The sequence below is a fragment of the Mucor velutinosus genome (genome assembly GCF_035048745.1).
Source record: "Mucor velutinosus strain NIH1002 chromosome Unknown tig00001553, whole genome shotgun sequence".
Lineage (NCBI taxonomy): Eukaryota > Fungi > Mucoromycota > Mucoromycetes > Mucorales > Mucoraceae > Mucor > Mucor velutinosus.
Genome location: NW_027041930.1, coordinates 878709 through 898672, shown reverse-complemented (window position 1 = coordinate 898672; position 19964 = coordinate 878709). Strand labels below are relative to the sequence as shown.

The 19964-nt window shown below is 38.6% G+C and overlaps 5 protein-coding genes across 5 annotated transcripts; 4 read left to right on the top strand and 1 right to left on the bottom strand.

Annotated features, from left to right (window-relative positions):
* Window positions 1-285: 285 nt before the first annotated feature.
* Window positions 286-1204, top strand: ERF2_3 (Eukaryotic peptide chain release factor GTP-binding subunit; the record flags this gene model as incomplete). Its single annotated transcript, XM_064826902.1, has 4 exons — window positions 286-315; window positions 367-425; window positions 492-872; window positions 934-1204. The coding sequence occupies 4 exons, from the start codon at window positions 286-288 to the stop codon at window positions 1202-1204; spliced, it is 741 nt and encodes a 246-aa protein (XP_064675959.1).
* Window positions 1205-2138: 934 nt separating this feature from the next.
* Window positions 2139-2750, top strand: ATC70_007642 (uncharacterized protein; the record flags this gene model as incomplete). The annotated part of the gene is made up of 1 exon (XM_064826901.1): window positions 2139-2750. The coding sequence occupies one exon, from the start codon at window positions 2139-2141 to the stop codon at window positions 2748-2750; it is 612 nt and encodes a 203-aa protein (XP_064675958.1).
* An 842-nt stretch (window positions 2751-3592) lies between these two features.
* On the top strand, window positions 3593-4528 carry NOP4 (RNA recognition motif-containing protein; the record flags this gene model as incomplete). The annotated part of the gene is made up of 5 exons (XM_064826900.1): window positions 3593-3682; window positions 3740-3940; window positions 4002-4118; window positions 4190-4254; window positions 4321-4528. The coding sequence occupies 5 exons, from the start codon at window positions 3593-3595 to the stop codon at window positions 4526-4528; spliced, it is 681 nt and encodes a 226-aa protein (XP_064675957.1).
* Window positions 4529-4897: 369 nt separating this feature from the next.
* On the top strand, window positions 4898-6245 carry ATC70_007640 (uncharacterized protein; the record flags this gene model as incomplete). Its single annotated transcript, XM_064826899.1, has 6 exons — window positions 4898-4908; window positions 4961-5140; window positions 5199-5452; window positions 5521-5711; window positions 5768-5910; window positions 5975-6245. The coding sequence occupies 6 exons, from the start codon at window positions 4898-4900 to the stop codon at window positions 6243-6245; spliced, it is 1050 nt and encodes a 349-aa protein (XP_064675956.1).
* A 6664-nt stretch (window positions 6246-12909) lies between these two features.
* On the bottom strand, window positions 12910-16500 carry ATC70_007639 (uncharacterized protein; the record flags this gene model as incomplete). Its single annotated transcript, XM_064826898.1, has 1 exon — window positions 12910-16500. The coding sequence occupies one exon, from the start codon at window positions 16498-16500 to the stop codon at window positions 12910-12912; it is 3591 nt and encodes a 1196-aa protein (XP_064675955.1).
* Window positions 16501-19964: the final 3464 nt, after the last annotated feature.

The following is a 19964-nucleotide window of genomic DNA, read 5'->3' as shown; positions in this document are numbered from 1 at the left end:
GCGTTTATAGACTCGGAACTGTGAGATTGATACTATCAACAAGTACCAGAACACTTTGCTATACCATGCTAAGCGAACGCCATGCTATACCCACCTAAATCCTCACCAAGGCTTTAAACTCTCAGTTGAGAGGGAATGCCCATCTAAATCACGGCAGTAACCAGGCGACTACAAGTCACCGCTATGTCAAGCCACTTGATCTCTTTCAATTCAACTGATATCCCATCAAAATATGAGCACAAGGGAAAAAGCTTTTACTACCACCAAATACCACCTACATCCACTATGTCTGAAGTCGAGGCCAAACTCCCTAGAGTAAGTCTGCTAAGTTTGATTAAAAACTGCTCAACTCATTTATAAATGTAGAAACGTTTCTATCGTCAACGTGCTCATGCCAACCCTTTCTCTGACCATCAATTGGAATAGTAAGTTGACATGATTTCTCTTTCCACATTGACAGCGCAAGACAACTAAACGAACCCATTGAATAGCCCTGCCGAACCCAAATTGATGGATTGGACTAGACATTACCCTCAGTATTATCCTGCCAAAGAAGGAGAGGAACAAAAGAAGGTGGAATTTGCAGATATTGGCTGTGGTTACGGTGGTCTCTTGATTGCTTTAGCACCTCTTTTCCCTGACAAATTGATGCTTGGTATGGAGATCCGTACCAAGGTCGAAGACTACGTATACGAAAGAATCAAGGCACTCCGTATTCAGAAGCCTGGAGATTATCAAAATGTCTCCATCATGCGTATGAATGCCATGAAGTTTTTACCCAACTTTTTCGAAAAGGGTCAACTTTCAAAGGTCTTTTTCTTGTTCCCTGATCCTCACTTTAAACAAAGAAAGCACAAGGCTAGAATCATTAGGTATGTTTTTTTTTTTGCGTGCGAGTGCTTGAAAGTCAATGTATTCATGTCTTGTCTTTAGTTCCACCTTGTTGGCTGAATATGCATATGCTCTTCGCGTAGGTGGTATTTTATACACCATTACTGATGTCAAAGATTTACATTTGTGGATGGTGAAGCATTTGGATGAACATCCTTTATTCGAGAAATTGACAGACGAGGAGTGCGAGAATGATCCTGCTGTTCCTCATGTTCGCACTGCTACAGAGGAGGGTAAGAAGGTTGCCAGAAATCAAGGCGACAAGTACCTCGCATGTTATCGCCGTATTGAAGACCCATTCTACAACAACTAAATTCATGAATCGACTAGTGTATATACAATAAATCAATGGATAGATATTTAAACAGCATATTTTGACATGAAGGGTTGGTTTTTAAGGGCACCTGACGAATCCATTTAAAATCAAACACCTTGCTTGAATGTTTTTAATATGACTGGAAATGTGATTTTAATGATTCGCACCACATAGACATCATAAGCGTGGGCGTGGCTTTTGCCAAGTATCAGTTAATGGCATATGATCAATCAGTATCCTATCTCTCGACGCCACCATGGATTATAGTGGCATCAACAGATAAGCATGTGCGGAAGAGTCAATCTCACATTAGCATCAAAAACAAGAACTGCAGGAGATACCATGATGATTTGTACCTAGCCCCTCTTTCATTCATTATCATGTCAATAGAGCGAACGAGAAGAATGTAGTCTGTTCCTATCAGCCAAGGGAGTTTTCGTACCTAATCTATTTCGTATGTCAAATCAGAAATTCGGAAATCACTAGGTATATAAATACTTCCTTTTTCTCTTCTTAATGGCTATTCAGAGCTTTACTTCCATGTTTTTTGCCCTTAAACTCCATGTATATATGCATTAAATAGCTAAATTCAATCATTAATCCATACCCAACTTTATATCATGTAACATTCAGTCATTTCAACAAGATCAACCAGTACTCATCCAATATCTTCCTAATAAGCGTGGCATTTTCCCGGCCGAATCTCCTCGCTTCATCAACTAACATTAGCTACAACATGCGTCCATTGGCCTCTTTATGAATGTTTGATTGAAATCAATGGATAATTTTTCTCATTATGTGCATAAATATTGAACCAGACAAAAAAGCAGCAGAAATAAACTTATATGATCTCTTTTCCCCATCTCCGAATCATTACTTGTTTTGTGTCTCCATCTACATTTCCCCTGGTGTCTTTACTTTAGCCATTATCATGTTTGAACCCACTATCAAATACAAAAGAGTCAATGACCCACCAAAAGACATCACAAAGTCTTTGGAGGATCTGACAATAAAAGACAAGCAAGTACCCTCATCTAAATCTGAAATTGTAAACAAAACCTCGGAGGAGAATGAGAAAGATAAAGCGCAGGATATGCCTGCCAGCAAGGACGACGACAAAGAAGAAGAAAAAGAAACAGCAGTATTGAAGTCTGAGACCACTGATAGCGCAGCAACAACAGCTACAGCTACAGATCCATACTCATTTACATTCGAAGAAGAGTACGAAGAAAATGATTCTAAAATCGAAGTTGATCCAAACGACAAGGAAAGAATTATTATTACACTTTCAACAGGCAAACAATTTTCAGCAGATAGGTATTGCCCACATGCAGGAGCCGACCTTTCTTATCATGGCAAGGTGGCAGAAGACGACTATCCTCCTGAGATTGGCCCTGTGCTGATGTGTCCTATTCATTACTGGGAATTTGCATTAGAGAAAGAGGGTAAAGGCGGAAGTGGGTTTACATCCATCAACGCTTGTCCCGTTGATGTCGCTGAGAAGTGTGCAGCCTCAGCCGAAAAAAAGAAGCTGGAGTGGTAATAACAGTAGAAAATCTTTAGAATTAGCATACAATAGTAATAAACAATGTACAAATGGCATATCATGGATGGGTCTGATGTTTAGAGCTGCTGCTGATGCGAGATGAATCACGCATTATCGACGACACCAGATTCTTTGCTAATTGAAGATCATGTAGCATCTGTTATATTGGGCCATGATCCGCATATTTGAGAGTTGACGTGGAACTAAGGTTATTTATTGCATTGTTGATGAACGTTTGTATGCAACTTTAAAGTGTGAAGAAGAGGCTAATTTTAATGCGCCAAATCAGCTTCTCATTCAGAGCCTATGCACTCATCGAAATCTTTTAGAACATGTCTGCTTAATCAACGACGTATCCTTCTTCTTAGCCCAGCTGCGACAAGAGTAGATGAAGATACTAACAAGGCCGAAATCACAAGAGACGATGCATGAGCCATGATAATTGCGGTGGTGATAATGTGATGAAAAGAGCAGAAAAAATTCTACATAATGTCCAAGGTTTTATACTTTGAATGACTGGATGCAAACGTTGATACTTTGCACCTCTATCATCATAATAGGACTGTACACTATAAGAGTAAATAAGCATCTCCCAGGGATGCCATTGCTGAATCAACCACATAGCTTGTTTATGTGTGCGTAGGAACAGTTTGTGGGTTACTATAGTTTGATTGAAACCACGCCATGGAAGTTGTGTCTAATTGTCACTCGCCTCGATACTTGGATTCTTTTCTTGAACGCACAATTATACATAAATTATACAGACAGGTAGACACTATGAAGCAGCTGATAGGTAGAGATACAGAACACTAACTATTGCATTTGCTCATTTAATAGCCATGTCGCGTGTATCTTCATTCCTTAGTTGCGTGCTGTTAGCCATTGTGTTTATTTGTCAATTAACCTTGGCACAGCAAACCGAACAACAAGTAAGTCTGTAGTAATAAGTCAAATGCATCCGAATATTCATTGTTGCGATATGGCAGCCCTCTACTACATTATCAGTCTATCACCAAAAGGATGGACAATATATCAAACGTGGCGAGATTGTTGGACTTCCGGGTTATCCTGAATATGTTCCCACCAATAACGAGATTGTCGAATTCAAGAGCAATAAGGATGCTTACTATCAAATCAAGCTTAAAGATGAACGTACAGGCAACATTTTATTGCAATCAGTTCGAATGGTAATTCTGGATTTATGAGCTAAATTCAAACGAACCGATCACTCATTCTTGATTCGTACAGTGTCAAATGGTAGCCAGCAACTGGAGCGACGAGTTTGTTTTGAACTTGGACGAAAACAATGAATTCTACTATTTCAGTTACTATGCCGGCTCAGATTATTGTGAACAAGATATCAAGGTACGGCATTTTGAATCATGTTTTTAAGAAGGTTTTAGTGAGCCATATGTATTTGCGTATGTGGTGTTTAGTATCCTATTGTCACAAAGCCATTCACCAGCTCCATCAAGGTGAGAACACCCATTCCTGGCCCCAAGTAAGTTTAAATGGTGTCGTGTAAATACGTGCAAAATTGTTGATAACTATATTTGCACTATGTTAGGCCTCTGATTGGAAATTTCGCATCTCAAAAGAAGGCTCAACAATCCAAATCAAAGAAACCAACAGCCCAGGTCAATGACGAGATTATCGATGAAAAGGAGATTGAAGAGAAATCATTCTTTCAAAAGTATTGGTATTTCATTTTGGGTGGTGCATTGATGTTGATGACAATGGGAGGCGCACCTGAAGAGCCTGGCGCTAGACGATAGGAATGCTGTTGTAATAAAATCAGAGCTTTGGATAGCTTTTCTATGATTGTTTTTTTCAATGAGTGAGATGAGTAGCTCTAAATCGCTCTCGTTGGTTATTGCTACCCTTTATTAGGCTGCAAGAGCTTGAAACTGTTGCACTGGGCAACTGCTGATACCAACGAATGGTACAAAATGATTCATCCAAGTTGCACAGAAAGCAGGTCCCGTGCTTGCATAAAGTCATCTCAATACAAATACTTCTTGTTGTACTTTCTTCTTTTCATACACTAAATATACCCTTTTCAATGAATGTAAGCCCTTTGTGTAATTCAAACAATATTTTACTGATAATATTGGCAGGATCCATATTCATACTCGCCCTACAAAATGGAAACAAAGTAATACATTACGATTATCGCTGAACGCATCTTGCTAACATGTTGTGGTTAGTGGCCCAACTAGTACAAATCAAATCATGGTAGAATCACCCATCGATAAACCACGAATTCTATTGATGGGGTTACAGAGGAGTGGTAAATCAAGTATACAAAGAGTCGTCTTTGGAAAGATGCCACCACAAGACACTTTGTTGCTTGAGAGCACCACCAAAATTCAGAAAGAAGATGTAACGTAAGTAAGATATGTAGGCACACAGAGAGGAGAAAGGGTGCTGACATGTTTAAACCAGGCGATCGTTTATTGATTTTCAGATTTGGGATTTTCCCGGCCAGGTCAATTACTTTGATGATACAGCATACGATGCAAGAGAGATATTTGATACCGTTGGATCGCTGGTGTTTGTTATTGATGCCCAAGATGATTATTCAAATGCACTGCATAGATTGCAGTATACTATCGTCAAAGTGTGGCAAGTAAATCCGGGAATTACGTTTGAGATCTTAATACACAAAGTAGATGGGTTATCAGACGAATACAGAGATGGTACATACCTTGCAGTATGCGGCATGTTGCCACTAGACTAACAGCATTCTTTTTTTTTTATTGATTAGATGTAAAGATTGATATTATAAGAAAAATGCAAGAATTTCTAGTTGATATCGATCAAGAGGAAAACATTCATCTGTTTTATCACTTGACAAGCATCTACGATAACTCAATCTATGAGGCATTTAGCAAAATTATACAGAAACTAATACGAGAACTGCCAATACTGGAGAAATTGTTGGACATTTTGAGAGCAGTAAGTGTATGTCCTGAAGATTGGCACATATCTAATGCAGTTTACGTTGCGCTTAGAACTCAGGCGTGGAAAAAGCTTATCTCTTTGACACACTGACAAAAATTTACATTGCAACTGACAGCACGCCTGTGGAAATGGATTCTTATGAGCTTTGTTCTGATATGATTGATGTTGTTCTTGACATTGAATGTATATATGGGTAATTATTGCAACATAATGAGTATAAAAGGGTTGAATAGTTTGCTGATAGTACTTTGAAATAGTCCTCAGAGCGGATCCACGCCATGTATCACAGAGGAGCCTGCTGCGACGAATCATACAGGCACGCAAACGTATGATGAGTCTACATTGCGTGATTTGGATGTTGGTGCCACTCATCAAGCTGAGGTTATGAGTACGACAGCAGCAGCAACTACAACGTCCACCTCGCTGGAGCCAGATGCTTCAAGCATCATCAAGTTGAATAATGGTGATGTGTTATACATGAAAGAAATCAATAGGCAGGCGTTGAAAACGAGCTATTCAGAAAGATGAACTAACAACTTTTAAAATAGCTTGCTAGCGTTGATCTGTATGATTAAAAATGACAATTATAAGAAATACGGATTGTTGGATTACAATTTTCAATGCTTCACGGATGCTGTTACGGAAGTATTCAGGTTTTCTCAACAAAAACACAAATCAAAAAAGTAATCAGTATACCTCCTTCACACGCAATATTGTCTTTTGTACTAAAAATAAAAAGCTTAAATTGTAAATAAAATAGACTCATAACTATATTTTTCATCTGTCGTTATTTGCATGATGGCATATCACAGAAGATTACTACACATCATGTTTCTAAACTACTTCTGGAAATGCACAACATATTTAGAAACATTTACTGGAGCCAAGCAAGAGGAGGCACAAGCGTTTAGTCCTAACAGCAAGAGCCATCAACATGGCATTTGTCTGTCAATAAGTGAGCTCTTATTAGCTTGTTGACACCAGTATCATGCGAAATTTCGCCTTTCAATCGCTCAAATAATATATTCTTTTTCGATGGCAACCATTGCATCAAGTCAATAATGAATCTGTAAAGAACTGAATTGCGCACTGAATAGCACCACTCTTGAATAGTTGGTACTGTTTCTATTTCGACGAGCGAGTTTTTAAGATATTCTGAGGTGATTTATCAGAAATAAATTATTTATAAAACGAGTATGAAATTAATCAGGTAAAGAATATCGTTTATTACGTTGGAAATAAGAGGCTTTATATACTATTGGAATTGAGGGATTTGATGCGAGGATAAGGTATTAGATAGGTTGATTTGGGTGATAGGATAATAGATTGGATCTATTATCCTGAACATGCCATGATACGGATCGTAACTGAATCCTGTTTCATGTCAAAGTTTATGATCTGATGTGATGTGTGCTTGAACTGATTGTTTTACGCATTTGGAGATCCGGTTTAAAAATAATACATCATTTCGGATAATCGAACATCAATTTTTTTAAAAAAAAATTATGCTACAGCTTTGAAAGTAGCAAGTTAGTATAGCAGAGTTTTTGAAAAAAAACGACGGCGTAATTGGATTTTAGGTAGGATGAGTTGTGGTTGAGGAAGCTGTAAATTTTGGAATTTGCAAATTTAGAGTAGGTGCTATTAATAAAAGTCATTGGATTACTATGTGAATGTTGGTTGTATGTCTAGTAAAAGCTGTAGAGGGTACTGTGGTTGATTAGGGAATGTTGTATTTGGTTTTGTTGAAAACGATGTCAATGAGTAGTGACGAAAAAGTGTGAAAATGGACAGATTTTAAAGGGCCATACCGTTTGATTTTGCAGTAAAGTTGGGTTTAATAGATTTCACAAAAAAAAATAAAGCAATAGTAAAATACAATAGAAATCAACTGTATTTTATTTTGTGTATAAAATGAACTGAAGATCCTGGAATTGAGTAAAAAAATAAGAGTATTTATACATTTGCAACTAGCTTGTAGGATTAGTGATGATAAAGAGCAATAGATACTGCTATTGCGATATCTGGCAAATGTTGTTGATGTTTGATTTAAAATGGTAATCAATGCAAGAGCGCTGTCCGTAAGGGTCGATTTGAGTAATCTTGATGGGCCTGGATGAACTATCGCCATAGCATAATTATTTAATGTAACCTTGATGTTTTGAAGTGTAATGTTTGTTATTAAAGTATGGAACCCTTTATCTGGGATATTGTGCAACTATGGCAGCAGGGCATAGTTGTCATATTTGAATATGCTTGTTATTGATTTGATTTTATTTGGATATAGATAACATCTCTTATTACGACCATCATGGGTGTGAGTGAATACACTGTGATCAGGAGTGATTCATTCACACGATGTGCGATATAAGCGTGCATCTTTACTTTAGTATGTTTAAATGGCTGTTGATGTACATTTGAGCGCTTTTATTAATAAATCCAAATAGCATGAATTTGAATGAGTGCTATTTGATGAACTTTGGTTTTCAATTAAGTGGCGTTTGGGTGGCTATTTCATTACACCAGCAAAACAACAGTCCGTGAAATTGAAACATGGGAGTCAATGTTAAACGATGTATGTCTGGCAAGGCATATGGCATTGGGATTACTTGGTACTTAGTATAATGCAGCAGCTATATAACTTGTTGTATTCACACATATAACTGTTCCTGAATCATAATGTCGTAGATTGAATTCAGTAATAAACTATGCGCATATGGAGCATATGTAAATAAGCTGTATCAACATGCAAACGATAACCATGATATTCACATAAGCTAAGTTTCAGTAAGCTATTCTCTGTATGTCAAAAGATAGCAGATAAGGAATGTAAGTAATTAACGTTGCCAAGGGCAACTAAAGATATTTAGACTGATCATCTATATCTGAAATAATTACCATTTAGCATAAGTGAGGATTGACACTAAAACTTAGCATGAGGACATCATTCTAGACGGGTGTGTAAGCAATCCATAAATCATACATATAAATAGCAGTAGACATTCGCCCTTTCCTTTTCTCTCCATCTGATTTTACTGAAATAAACTTATATCCATTCTCACGTACTTTCAGACATTCACAACGTAACTTTCCTCATATACAATGAATTTATTTAAAAAATATTCCTCGCATAAAATTGTGTAATAGATACCAGATCGAAAAATTGCACCTTATCTTACTTCTGAATAAAGAAGCATTTAAATTGTATCAGTATTTGAATACATATTTATTACAAACACAAAATTATAATACATGACATCAATCGGAAATCAACTAGTTGTAGACCTTCGTTGTTTCAATTTCTTAGCCAATCAGATTGCTTGAAAACTCCGCTGACCTAAAAAAAAATTGCGAGGGTTTCCCCCTGTTTTGATGTGAGGCAAAATTTTAAGCGCCGCTATAATAGCAATATAGCCACTGCTATCATCAAACTTCCCTCAGGTGCTAGAGCATGCCTTACTTACACCACCTAGCTTTAAATACCGGCATTGAGACCCTCAATCATCACTAAAGTAAGTAGCGATAACCAAGTGGAGGCAGCCTATCTATCTCCTGGCCTCGGATAGAGTCTTGTTGAGCTTCAGTGATAGGCACATCCACACAACGTAGGAAAGATATGCTTCAAAGAAACATAATAAAAGAAAAAAGAATGAAGAAAAGAACATACTACTATAAGAGTATAGTAGTACAAGGGCAAAAAAAGGGATACTCACACAAAGTGAGTCAAAGAAAAGTATAACAAACACAACATCAGAGACGTTCAGAACAGCTCGTTGTTGTTGCAACAAAAATCCATACATGAGCAACGTGCATGGTAGTAATAGTAGGATGTAAAGCAACATGGCACAAATACGCACAACTGCAAAAGCAACAGTGGTATTATAAGTTTGCAATACAACATAATGACTATGTTGTCTCATGTAAAGTTACAGAGGAAACGTTACCAACAAAAGAAAAAGAAAAACATGCAACAAGGCAAACATCATGAATGCTTTATCACGAGAAAGGAAGCAATGATATAAGCGCTCAAAGAGGTTTTATATCATTGCCACCAGAAGAAAGAAGATACTTACCATTTACCGCAGCCACAGATAGACCATAAGAGTATAGGCAATCACCGGAGACAGACCAGAGAACAAGCATGCACGAAATATAGTAGACCAGAAAAGACCAGATTAGCGGCAGCAACACTAGTACCATAGACACACCAAAGAACGAACGCCATTAGCAGAGAGCAGACAAAGACCGAAGAAGTTACCACTTATCACCACCATAGATAGACCAGATATTACGCAATCATCGGATATACACCAGAGAACGAGCATGCACCACATACAGTAGACCAGGAAAGATCAGATTAGCAGCAGCAGTAATGCCAGCGCCATAGAAAAGCCGAAGAATGAACGGCACCAGAGACCGAACAAAGGCTAAAGAAGTAACCACCAGACATGATACACCAAAGAAGCAGACAGTAAGGATAGCAGAGAAGTAATGGCAGTAGCACCCACGTCAAACAGACAAAAAGAATCATCAAAACCTAATAAGTAAATTCATTTAATGTTAATTCTACGTTTTCCAGTGCCCGTTATTGAATGATACTTAATATATTCCTCTTTAATGAAGCAGTATCAAGTACTTCTAACAGTGCACGACAGTGTTATCAGAAGATAGAGTGTTATTATCAATCAAACAGTTTCCAAGACCACCATGGTTTGATACAAAACGCGCTTTGCAAAAGGGAAAAAAGGGGGGCGGTATGGAAGACTTAGAGGCGCCCTATCCGACGTCACGGCTAGTATATTTGGTCTCAGTCTTCTGTCGCGGCAGCCTTAATTGCGGCAATTTAATGTGAATTTGTGCCGTGGATATTTCCGTGTTCAAACTTGTCTTGATCTGACATCTTTTAAAAGTTTTTGCCAAATTTGACTATGAAAACTGCCGTTATCACACCCAACTTTCTAATATAGCTTTACAGGACTAAAGGAACTGCATCGAATGGTGCTCATTACATCCATCTTTCAGACCGAAAATAATGAGCAGTGCAGTGAAATCAGGTTTAAATAGATTTCACAAAAAAAAATAAAGCAATAGTAAAATACAATAGAAATCAACTGTATTTTATTTTGTGTATAAAATGAACTGAAGATCCTGGAATTGAGTAAAAAAATAAGAGTATTTATACATTTGCAACTAGCTTGTAGAATTAGCGATGATAAAGAGCAATAGATACTGCTATTTCGATATCTGACAGATGTTGTTGATGTTTGATTTAAAATGGTAATCAATGCAAGAGCACTGGCCATAAGGGGCGATTTAAGTAATCTTGATGGACCTGGATGAACTATCGCCATAGCATAATTATTTAATGTAACCTTGATGTTTTGAAGTGTAATTGTGGAATTTGAGGCTTTACAGACTAAAATTCACGGAAAAAAAAGAATAAAAAAACAGTAATGTCAACTTGATAAAGGTATATTTTATTATCAAACTGACAGGTGTAAAGTAAAACTGAAGTCTCTCTACTGGCCAGGTAGATGATCCTTCTTATATACTATAACAATGGATAAAAGTTCTATTAATTAGATTGACAAATAAGTCAACTCAGATCAACTAATGTCTAATCATGCTAAAAGACAACTCCAGCAAGCTAATCACGATTTAGCTCTGTCTGGATGAATAATTAGACTCTCATCCGAAGTACCCTGATCTATCCTTTCCATAAGGATAATTAATATCGATCTAGTAGCATGTATCCGATAGGTACAGTCTTCTTAGTCTATATTAATAGTACATATCTGAGTGTATATCGCTAAGCAAACATCTTTAGCATGTATCTGGATATATGGCATGTCTATAGCATATCGTATGCATGTCTATAGCATGTCTCGTATATAGTACAAGTCTGTAGTACATAAAGTATCTGTAGCTAGTATCACGGATATAAGCATGTGTCTTATAGCGTGGATCATGAAGTGCACATCTGAAGCAACAAGCTCATATTGCATTAATCTTGGTGCCTATCCAGATATGGTAAACATCCGTAGTCAATGTCGGAATACAAGTATAAGTCTATAGTGCCATCCATGTCCGTGGTGCCATCTATAGCCTATATCTTATATAGTATGAATCTTATAATACTAGCGTATCTGAAGTCCATATCTTCTCATAGTATAAATCGATATCGTACATCTAATCCAGTGTACATACAGTTTATATCTAAATCTGGTAACTGGATGAACTGTCGGAATGCAGATCATAGTGGATGTATTCCACAGTAATGTTTGTTATTAAAGTATGGAACCCTTTATCTGGGATATTGTGCAACTATGGCAGCAGGGCATAGTTGTCATATTTGAATATGCTTGTTATTGATTTGATTTTATTTGGATATAGATAACATCTCTTATTACGACCATCATGGGTGTGAGTGAATACACTGTGATCAGGAGTGATTCATTCACACGATGTGCGATATAAGCGTGTATCTTTACTTTAGTATTTTTAAATGCTTTTTTGATGTACATTTGAGCGCTGTTAAGCACAAAGAATAAAAGGATTATTATTTGTAGCTTATAATAAATGTTCGATATTATAAAAACAAGAAAAGACTTATTTGAATAAGATCAGACACAAAAACTAAAGATTTATTGATGAAGACAAGAGTTACTCTATTTATACTAAGTTCTGAATGCCAAAGTAGCAATTTATCTTGTACAACGCTTATCATATCTGGTGAACCTCAGTATTTAGATAGCTGAGATGCACTTCACTTGTCATAGCTTGTCCATGTTGTTGCACAACACAGGCATATATACCCATCAAGAATACCTTAATCTTTATAGACAGTTGTAGCCCTTCTGGCACAACAAGCGCTTTCATTAATAGATCCAAATAGCATGAATTTGAATGAGTGCTATTTGATGAACTTTGGTTTTCAATTAAGTTACGTTTGGGTGGCTATTTCATTACAATATGGACTTCAGATACGCTAGTACTATAAGATTCATACTATAGAAGATATAGGCTATAGATGGCATCACGGACATGGATGGCGCTATAGACTTATACTTGTACTAGCCGATCTATCTCGCTACGCTCGATGACGGCGTCGCTCTGCGGGCTTTGACCGATTACAATAAAACTGGTTAAATCAATAGTTATAAAGGGTAAAAAAAAATATAGAGTAGTTATATTAGGTAGTATCTGAAAATAGAACTTCAGGATACACCACATTTTCTGTGTGTTTCATATTTTCGGGTAATAAAATGGTCATGCCATTGGCAGATGTTGCTCTTGACATGGCAACATAGAGTTGACCATGAGTAAATACGGGACTCCTGAGGTCCACGGCAACTTTTCTGAGGGATTGACCCTGCGACTTGTTGATGGTCATTGCGAAAGATACTTTAAACGGGAATTGCTTTCTGGTCAAAATGAATGGCAATGTGCCAGGCAATGTAGACAAAGTAAAGCGAGGAATCAACTCGACAGCACCTGACCCTCCGAGGATTTTCACCTTGAGGACATACTGTCCAATTTGCTGAATGATCAGCCTTGTACCATTGCACAAACCTCTTTCAGGATTGAGGTTTTTCAAGAGCATTACAGGAGGAAGACCTACTTTCAACTCCAAAACTGCTGGCGGCAGCCCTGAAGGCGAAAGGGCTTGCAAATACTCTGAGGGATAGGCTTGGGTCTCAGTGTTGGTCAGATCAGATTGCACCGTGTCAGCAGAGTACAAAGTGACCTTTTCCCCAATCACGTTCTCCATCACCTTGCTGTTAATAGCATCAACGTTGACGTTCTTTGAACAGAGAATAGCTCTTTCCTTGAAGAAATCACTATTTTGCAGAGGACACTGCAGAACATGCTGAGGATAGATATCTTCAATGAACTGATCAAGATCAGTCATCTGCCTCAAAAAAGAGGGCAAAGCAATGCTGCCAATCATGGATGGTTCATACGACATTTTTCCTATCCAATCTGCAAATTGCCTATCTGTGTCATTGGAGTTGGCAAGTCTCATATTCTCAGTCAGGCTCAGCTTTTGTAATTTGGGCCATAATCTTGACGATTTCAGTGAGGCATTGACGATTTCAGGACGGCCACCTTGCCTAACAACAGGTGGAATTTGAGCAAAATCACCGCCAAGAACAACAGGAATATCACCAAAGGTAACTTCATCACCACGACTACAAATATCACGAAGTGTTCGATCAAAAGCTTCAAAGCAATATCGATGCTGCATTGGCACTTCATCCCAAATTATCAATGCTGTCTCTCGAATGAGATCAGCAAGGTCATCGTTCTTCTTGATCGCACACACAGACTGCTCGTGGATGTTGAGTGGAATGGCAAAGCGAGAGTGTGACGTACGCCCACCAGGAAGTAGCAAAGCAGCAATGCCAGAGGAGGCAACACAGAGAACAATTTTTCCTTGCCTTCTATAAAAGTGACAAAGAGTATTGTAAATGAAGGTTTTGCCAGTGCCAGCTGGACCTTGCAAAAAGAAATGTGAGCTGTTGGCGTTGCTGTTGATGGAGGAGGTGATGGTCTCAAATATGTGCTTCTGGGTAGCGTTCATTTGAGCATACTTTTGCTGATACGAAAAGGCTTCTTGATCTTGGAGATATGACATTTCATTGAGTATCAATGAATTGCGTTGTATGCCAGTCATTCTGCTTATCAAGCCATTCCAGTTGAAGAGAGGCAAAGGCAAATTGAACTGACCCAGAGATCTGTCTTGTGCACCAAGAGATGTTTGCAACAGATATAAGCCGTAATCAAGACTTCGCGTTCCATGGTAAAATTCAGCGTCAGGTTGCACGCTGAGCAGCAGCAAATACCCTTTTTGCACGATTGCATGCTCAAGGTCATCACAGAAACTTTCACAGAATTGATTCCAAATCTGAACAGGCGATACCAATGAGTTGAACATGAGCGCAGAGACAAACATTGAACGCATTGCGTAGCCAGAGGCAAAGGTAGCAGCTTCTTCAAAGGCTCTGGTCCATTCTCCATCATCTTCGATCAAATGCAGCATCATACAGGCCTCGCGAAAGGTGGCGTACTCGTGATTATTGACAGTTCTCAGATGAGAAAACGACGTGGCTCCTCTGACAACTGTGAGCAGCAGACGCAGATAATACCTCTCACCGGCAGCAGGGCTACAGTAGTACATGCGGCCGATAGACATGGTATCGGTTCGTCTTGCTTCCCACCTTTTTGGCTTCTTTTCTTTCCAAGTCATATGCTCTGGGAATTGCTGGTAAAGCAATGGTTGAAAACCAGGTTTGTTTTGATTCACGGCATTATAATGAAAGTAACCCATGAGCGTGGTATGACTCTCTCTCAGGACATTATCAATTCTTGATTGAGGCCAGGAAGGATCAAAATATACAGGCTGCTCATTTTCAAGATGAATAGCAAGTGTAGTGACAGGTGGGCTTTCCTCATGCATTGGGAACTCTTTCAACCTCCAGACGGCTTCACACGGGCTGATATAACGGCCATTCAGATATTTGGCACATTCATCATTCTGATACATTGCTGCAGTACCAGCTGTTGCGGTTGTTGTCGCGGTAGTCGTGGTTTTCAGAGTAGTCTGATCAGAACCTTTGTATATATACTTGTTGATGTATTTGATAGCCTGGACACTGGCGCATACTTCCACGTTGATATGAGCGCTGTATCTCTTTGATAGGAATGGATTATACGCTACCACCCATTCATTTGTCATATGAAAGTCGTGGTACACGTTCTGATCATCTTTGATGCGTACTACATGAGAGCGGCCATCCATTCTTCTACGATAGAGTGGATACCCATCATCAGGGACTATGGTTGCTGGCTGATAAGGCTTTGGGAACTTTTTTGAGCAGACGTCGTTACCGAAAGCATCCTTCACCATACAGGGAGATTTCTTGTTATAACCACCACATGGACCGTGCATCATGTTGCGGGTGACAATTGCATGTAGTTCAGGGTCTTGATGAACGTCTGGAATTTCTGTGGAAATAATCTGGTCGATCCTCTCTGCCGTATCAAACCGGTCATTTTGGTTATCCAAGAACAACAGCATATGACTATGCGGGAGGCCGCGCTTCTGGTATTCGATTGTTTTCACAATCCCTTTATAAGCACCAAAGATTTTCTTTTGCTTCAGGTCTTTGAGTAATGCGTCGTGCTTCCGGTTGAATACTTCAGCAACCAAATCTGGGCGATCAGCAGCACTTTGGCCAGGCAACAACTCATCTTGGATCTCCCTCCAGTTTGGGTTTGCAGTAAACGTTATGAATAACGTTGGCTTACCAAAGAATCTAGAAATAGCCATTGCGTTTTGGTACAGCTCTGCCATAAACCGGGGACCACCAGTGAAACTGCTTGGCAAAATAAACGTTCTACCCACCGTTTCAAGATCTGTATCAGAAGCACTGATAGCATCAGCAAGACCTTTGTAGACATCAGCACGGAGAGTCGTTTGATTAGCCTTGATCCAGTTTAACTTGGTTTGTTCACAAACAGCCCAAGCATCGATCAGGTATTGCTGGAATAGACGTCTCGAGAGGAACAGGATTTTGGATTCACCATTCCTGACATGCAATCTAAATCTATAGAAGGCACGCTGGGTAAGCCTGCCTGTTGCTCGACGTTGTCCCTCTTCTTGCGCTTCTTCATTGTCAACATCCATGGCATCAACAGTTGAAGCAGGCAATTGCAAACGAAGGCCCCAATGCCACCCATATTCACCTCTGGGAAAAAGCAAAACGTAATGGAGAGGCATGTAGGCAGCATGCGTCTCTGTTGCATACAAGCATGCATCTTAGGCTACATTCACTTTCTCCTCAAGCCACCTTTTACAGTGTAGCAGCATAGATGATGTTTATCGTATCACATCACATCTATGTTTACAAGTCCAGTCAATTGTGTGTGCACAGGTGCCTCAGGAACTACAATACATTCAATCTCCCCAATGTCAAGATATCGAGATCCACCTACACTACATGAAACATATCGACTTAGGTGGCCTCTCAACAAGCTATACCAACAATCCATAAGGCCCCAGTGGCCTGCTATTTATATACCATCTCAACGTAGTAGTCATTGACCAGGGATCTACCATATTTAAGCAAGCTAGATGCCCTGTAATAAAGAAGCTCTTTGCTTTCGTTTTAGATACAGTTGACAACTGATTATTATCATCGACTTATTATTACGAATTCATCACAAATCATGATTAGCTTGCTGGAGTTTTCTTTTAGCATGATTAGACATTAGTTGATCTGAGTTGACTTATTTGTCAATCTAATTAATAGAACGTTTATCCATTGTTATAGTATATAAGAAGGATCATCTACCTGGCCAGTACAGATACTTCAGTTTACTTTAAACCTGTCAATTTGATAATAAAACATACCTTTATCAAGTTGACTTTATTACTGTTTTTTTTTTATTCTTTTTTTTCCGTGAATTTTAGTCTATAAAGCCTCAAATTCCACAAATTGTTTGTTATTTATATAATATTATTACAGTTTAATGTTTACATGTGTATAACGTTTGTATTGATACAGGCATACATGGATTAATCTTTTATATTATGTTAATAGGGCTCTCAGATGTGAGACACATCTGCTGTATTTCAGCATCGAAATTGACGCCAAAAGCGCTTAAGGCATAAAGTTTGCATTCCAGAAAATGTAGTTTCTATAGATTGTTAAATACAATTCTGGTTTACCTGATACAGCCTCACATTCTTCAGTAACAGGCCAAGCTAGACACAAATGTTGCAGTCTTCTAACACCTATATCTCCTAATACAAGTCTTTTTGAGAGCTTGGAATAGCACCACACACCTCCTCTTGGCCACGCTTTACTTCTTGATGCTTTATCTCAATTTTTTTTTGGGTTGTTGCAAATTCATGAAAATCATCGTTTTTCCATGAGTATTAGCAAGGGAAACTTCTTGAAAATCAAACGATCGCGTTTTTCACGTCAAAAGTGAAGACTTTTCTTATGATACATATTAGATCAAATTGATCGTAAAGATGAAATGCAACATTGGAAACTCTTTCTATAAGACTTTTATATGCTAAATTTTGACATATTCACAGAAAACCTGTTTTCATATTTTTGTAAATTGCTCATTATTTTTGGTCTGAAAGCTGAGAGTACTTAGCACCATTCGATGCGGCTTCTTTAGTTCTTTAGAGACGTATTAGAAAGTTGGGTGTGATAACGACAGTTTTCATAGTCAAATTTAGCAAAAACGTTTAAAGGATGTGAGATCAAGTCAAGTTTGAACACGAAAATACCACTGCATAATTTCAAATTAAACTACCGCAATTACGGCTGCTACGGTACAAGACTGAGACTAAATCTACTGGTCGTGACGTCGGATAGGTTACTCTCTCATTTTTCCCTGCCCCCATTTTTACCCTTTTTGCAAAACGCGTTTTGGTATCAAACCATGGTGGTTTTGGACACCGTTTGACTGATAATAACACTCTAGCTTCCGATAACTTTGTCTTGTACTGTTGGAAGAACTTGATACTGCTTCATTAAAGAGGAATATATTAAGTATCATTCAATAACGGGCACTGGAAGGCGTAGTATTAACACTAATTGAGTTTATTAGGTTTTAATGATTTTTTGCTTGTTTGAGTGAGTGCTGCTGCCATTACTTCTCTGGTATCTCTGCTGTCTGCGTCTTTGGTTTATCATGTCTGGCGGTTGCTTCTTTGGTCTTTGTCTGGTCTCTGCTGGTGGTGTTCGTACTTTGGTTTATCTATGATGCTGGTGCTGGTGCTGCTGCTGGTGCTGCTGCTGGTGCTAATATGGTTTTTCCTGCTCTACTGTGTTTGGTGCATGCTCGTTCTCTGGTGTCGCTCGTTTTTTTTTTGGTTTGTCTATGGTGCTGGTGCTACTGCTGCTGCTGCTAATATGGTCTTTCTTGGTCTACTGTCTTTGGTACATGCTCGTTCTCTGGTTTATATTAAGTGATTGCGTATCCTCTTCTGGTTTATTATCGACGGTGGTGATAAGTGGTAAGTATCTTCTTTCTTCTGGTCGCAATGATATAAACTTCTTTGAACGTTTGTATTGTTGCTTCCTTTCTCATGATAATGCATTCATGATGTTTACTTTTTTGCGTTTTTCTTCTTCTTTTGTTGGTTGTGTTGCTTTACATCCGACTATTACCATGCATGTTGCTCATGTATGGATTTTTGTTGCAACAACAATGAGCTGTTCTGAACGTCTCTGATGTTGTATTTGTTACACTTTTCTTTGACTCACTTTGTGTGAGTATCCCTTTTTTGCCTACGTACTACTATACTCCTATTGTAGTATGTTTCTTTTATTACTATTATGTTTCTTTGAAGCATATCTTTCTTACGTTGTGTGGATGTGCCTATCCCTGAAGCTCAACAAGACTCTGTCCGAGGCTAGGAGGTAGATAGGCTGCCTCCACTTGGTTATCGCTACTTACTTTAGTGATGATTGAGGGTCTCAATGCCAGTATTTAAAGCTAGGTGGTGTAAGTAAGGCATGCTCTAGCACCTGAGGGAAGTTTGATGATAGCAGTGGCTATATTGCTATTATAGCGGCGCTTAAAATTTTGCCTCACATCAAAACAGGGGGAAACCCTCGCAATTTTTTTTAGGTCAGCGGAGTTTTCAAGCAATCTGATTGGCTCAGAGGTTCAGGGATCGAAGGATTCTAGTTAGTTGATTTTTTATTAAGATGTCATTTATAATGAGTTTATGTTTGTAATAAAAGGGTAGCAAAATGGATACAATCTAAAGTCATTAGGATATTTTTGATGGCTGTCCACAGTAGAGGTATCTTATCCAGCCGTAAAACTTAACATAAAGCTTATCCATTGTACTGGAGACTCACCATTAAGAAAAATGGCTAGTGCTGGAAACGCTGAATCTGTATCAGCACTCTGGAGGGTTGGGGAGGAGACAAAAAGCGAAATCTTTTATGAAAGTCGAGCAAATGGAGATTCATGATGCCTTCTACAAATTCTGTGATGCAAGAGCCGGCATCAACAGGTGGTAGTGAAGTCGGACATAGTGGTTTTACCACGGAGCTACACTACCGAAAAGACCAGCTCAAGCCAAGGTATCCAAGATCATTCACTTAAAAGTTACCTTCTGCTACAGTAGTGGCGTTATTGTTTAGGATATAGATCATATCTGAGTGGCAAATGTTTTATTCGTTGTATGATACACTGTAAGGATTGGGC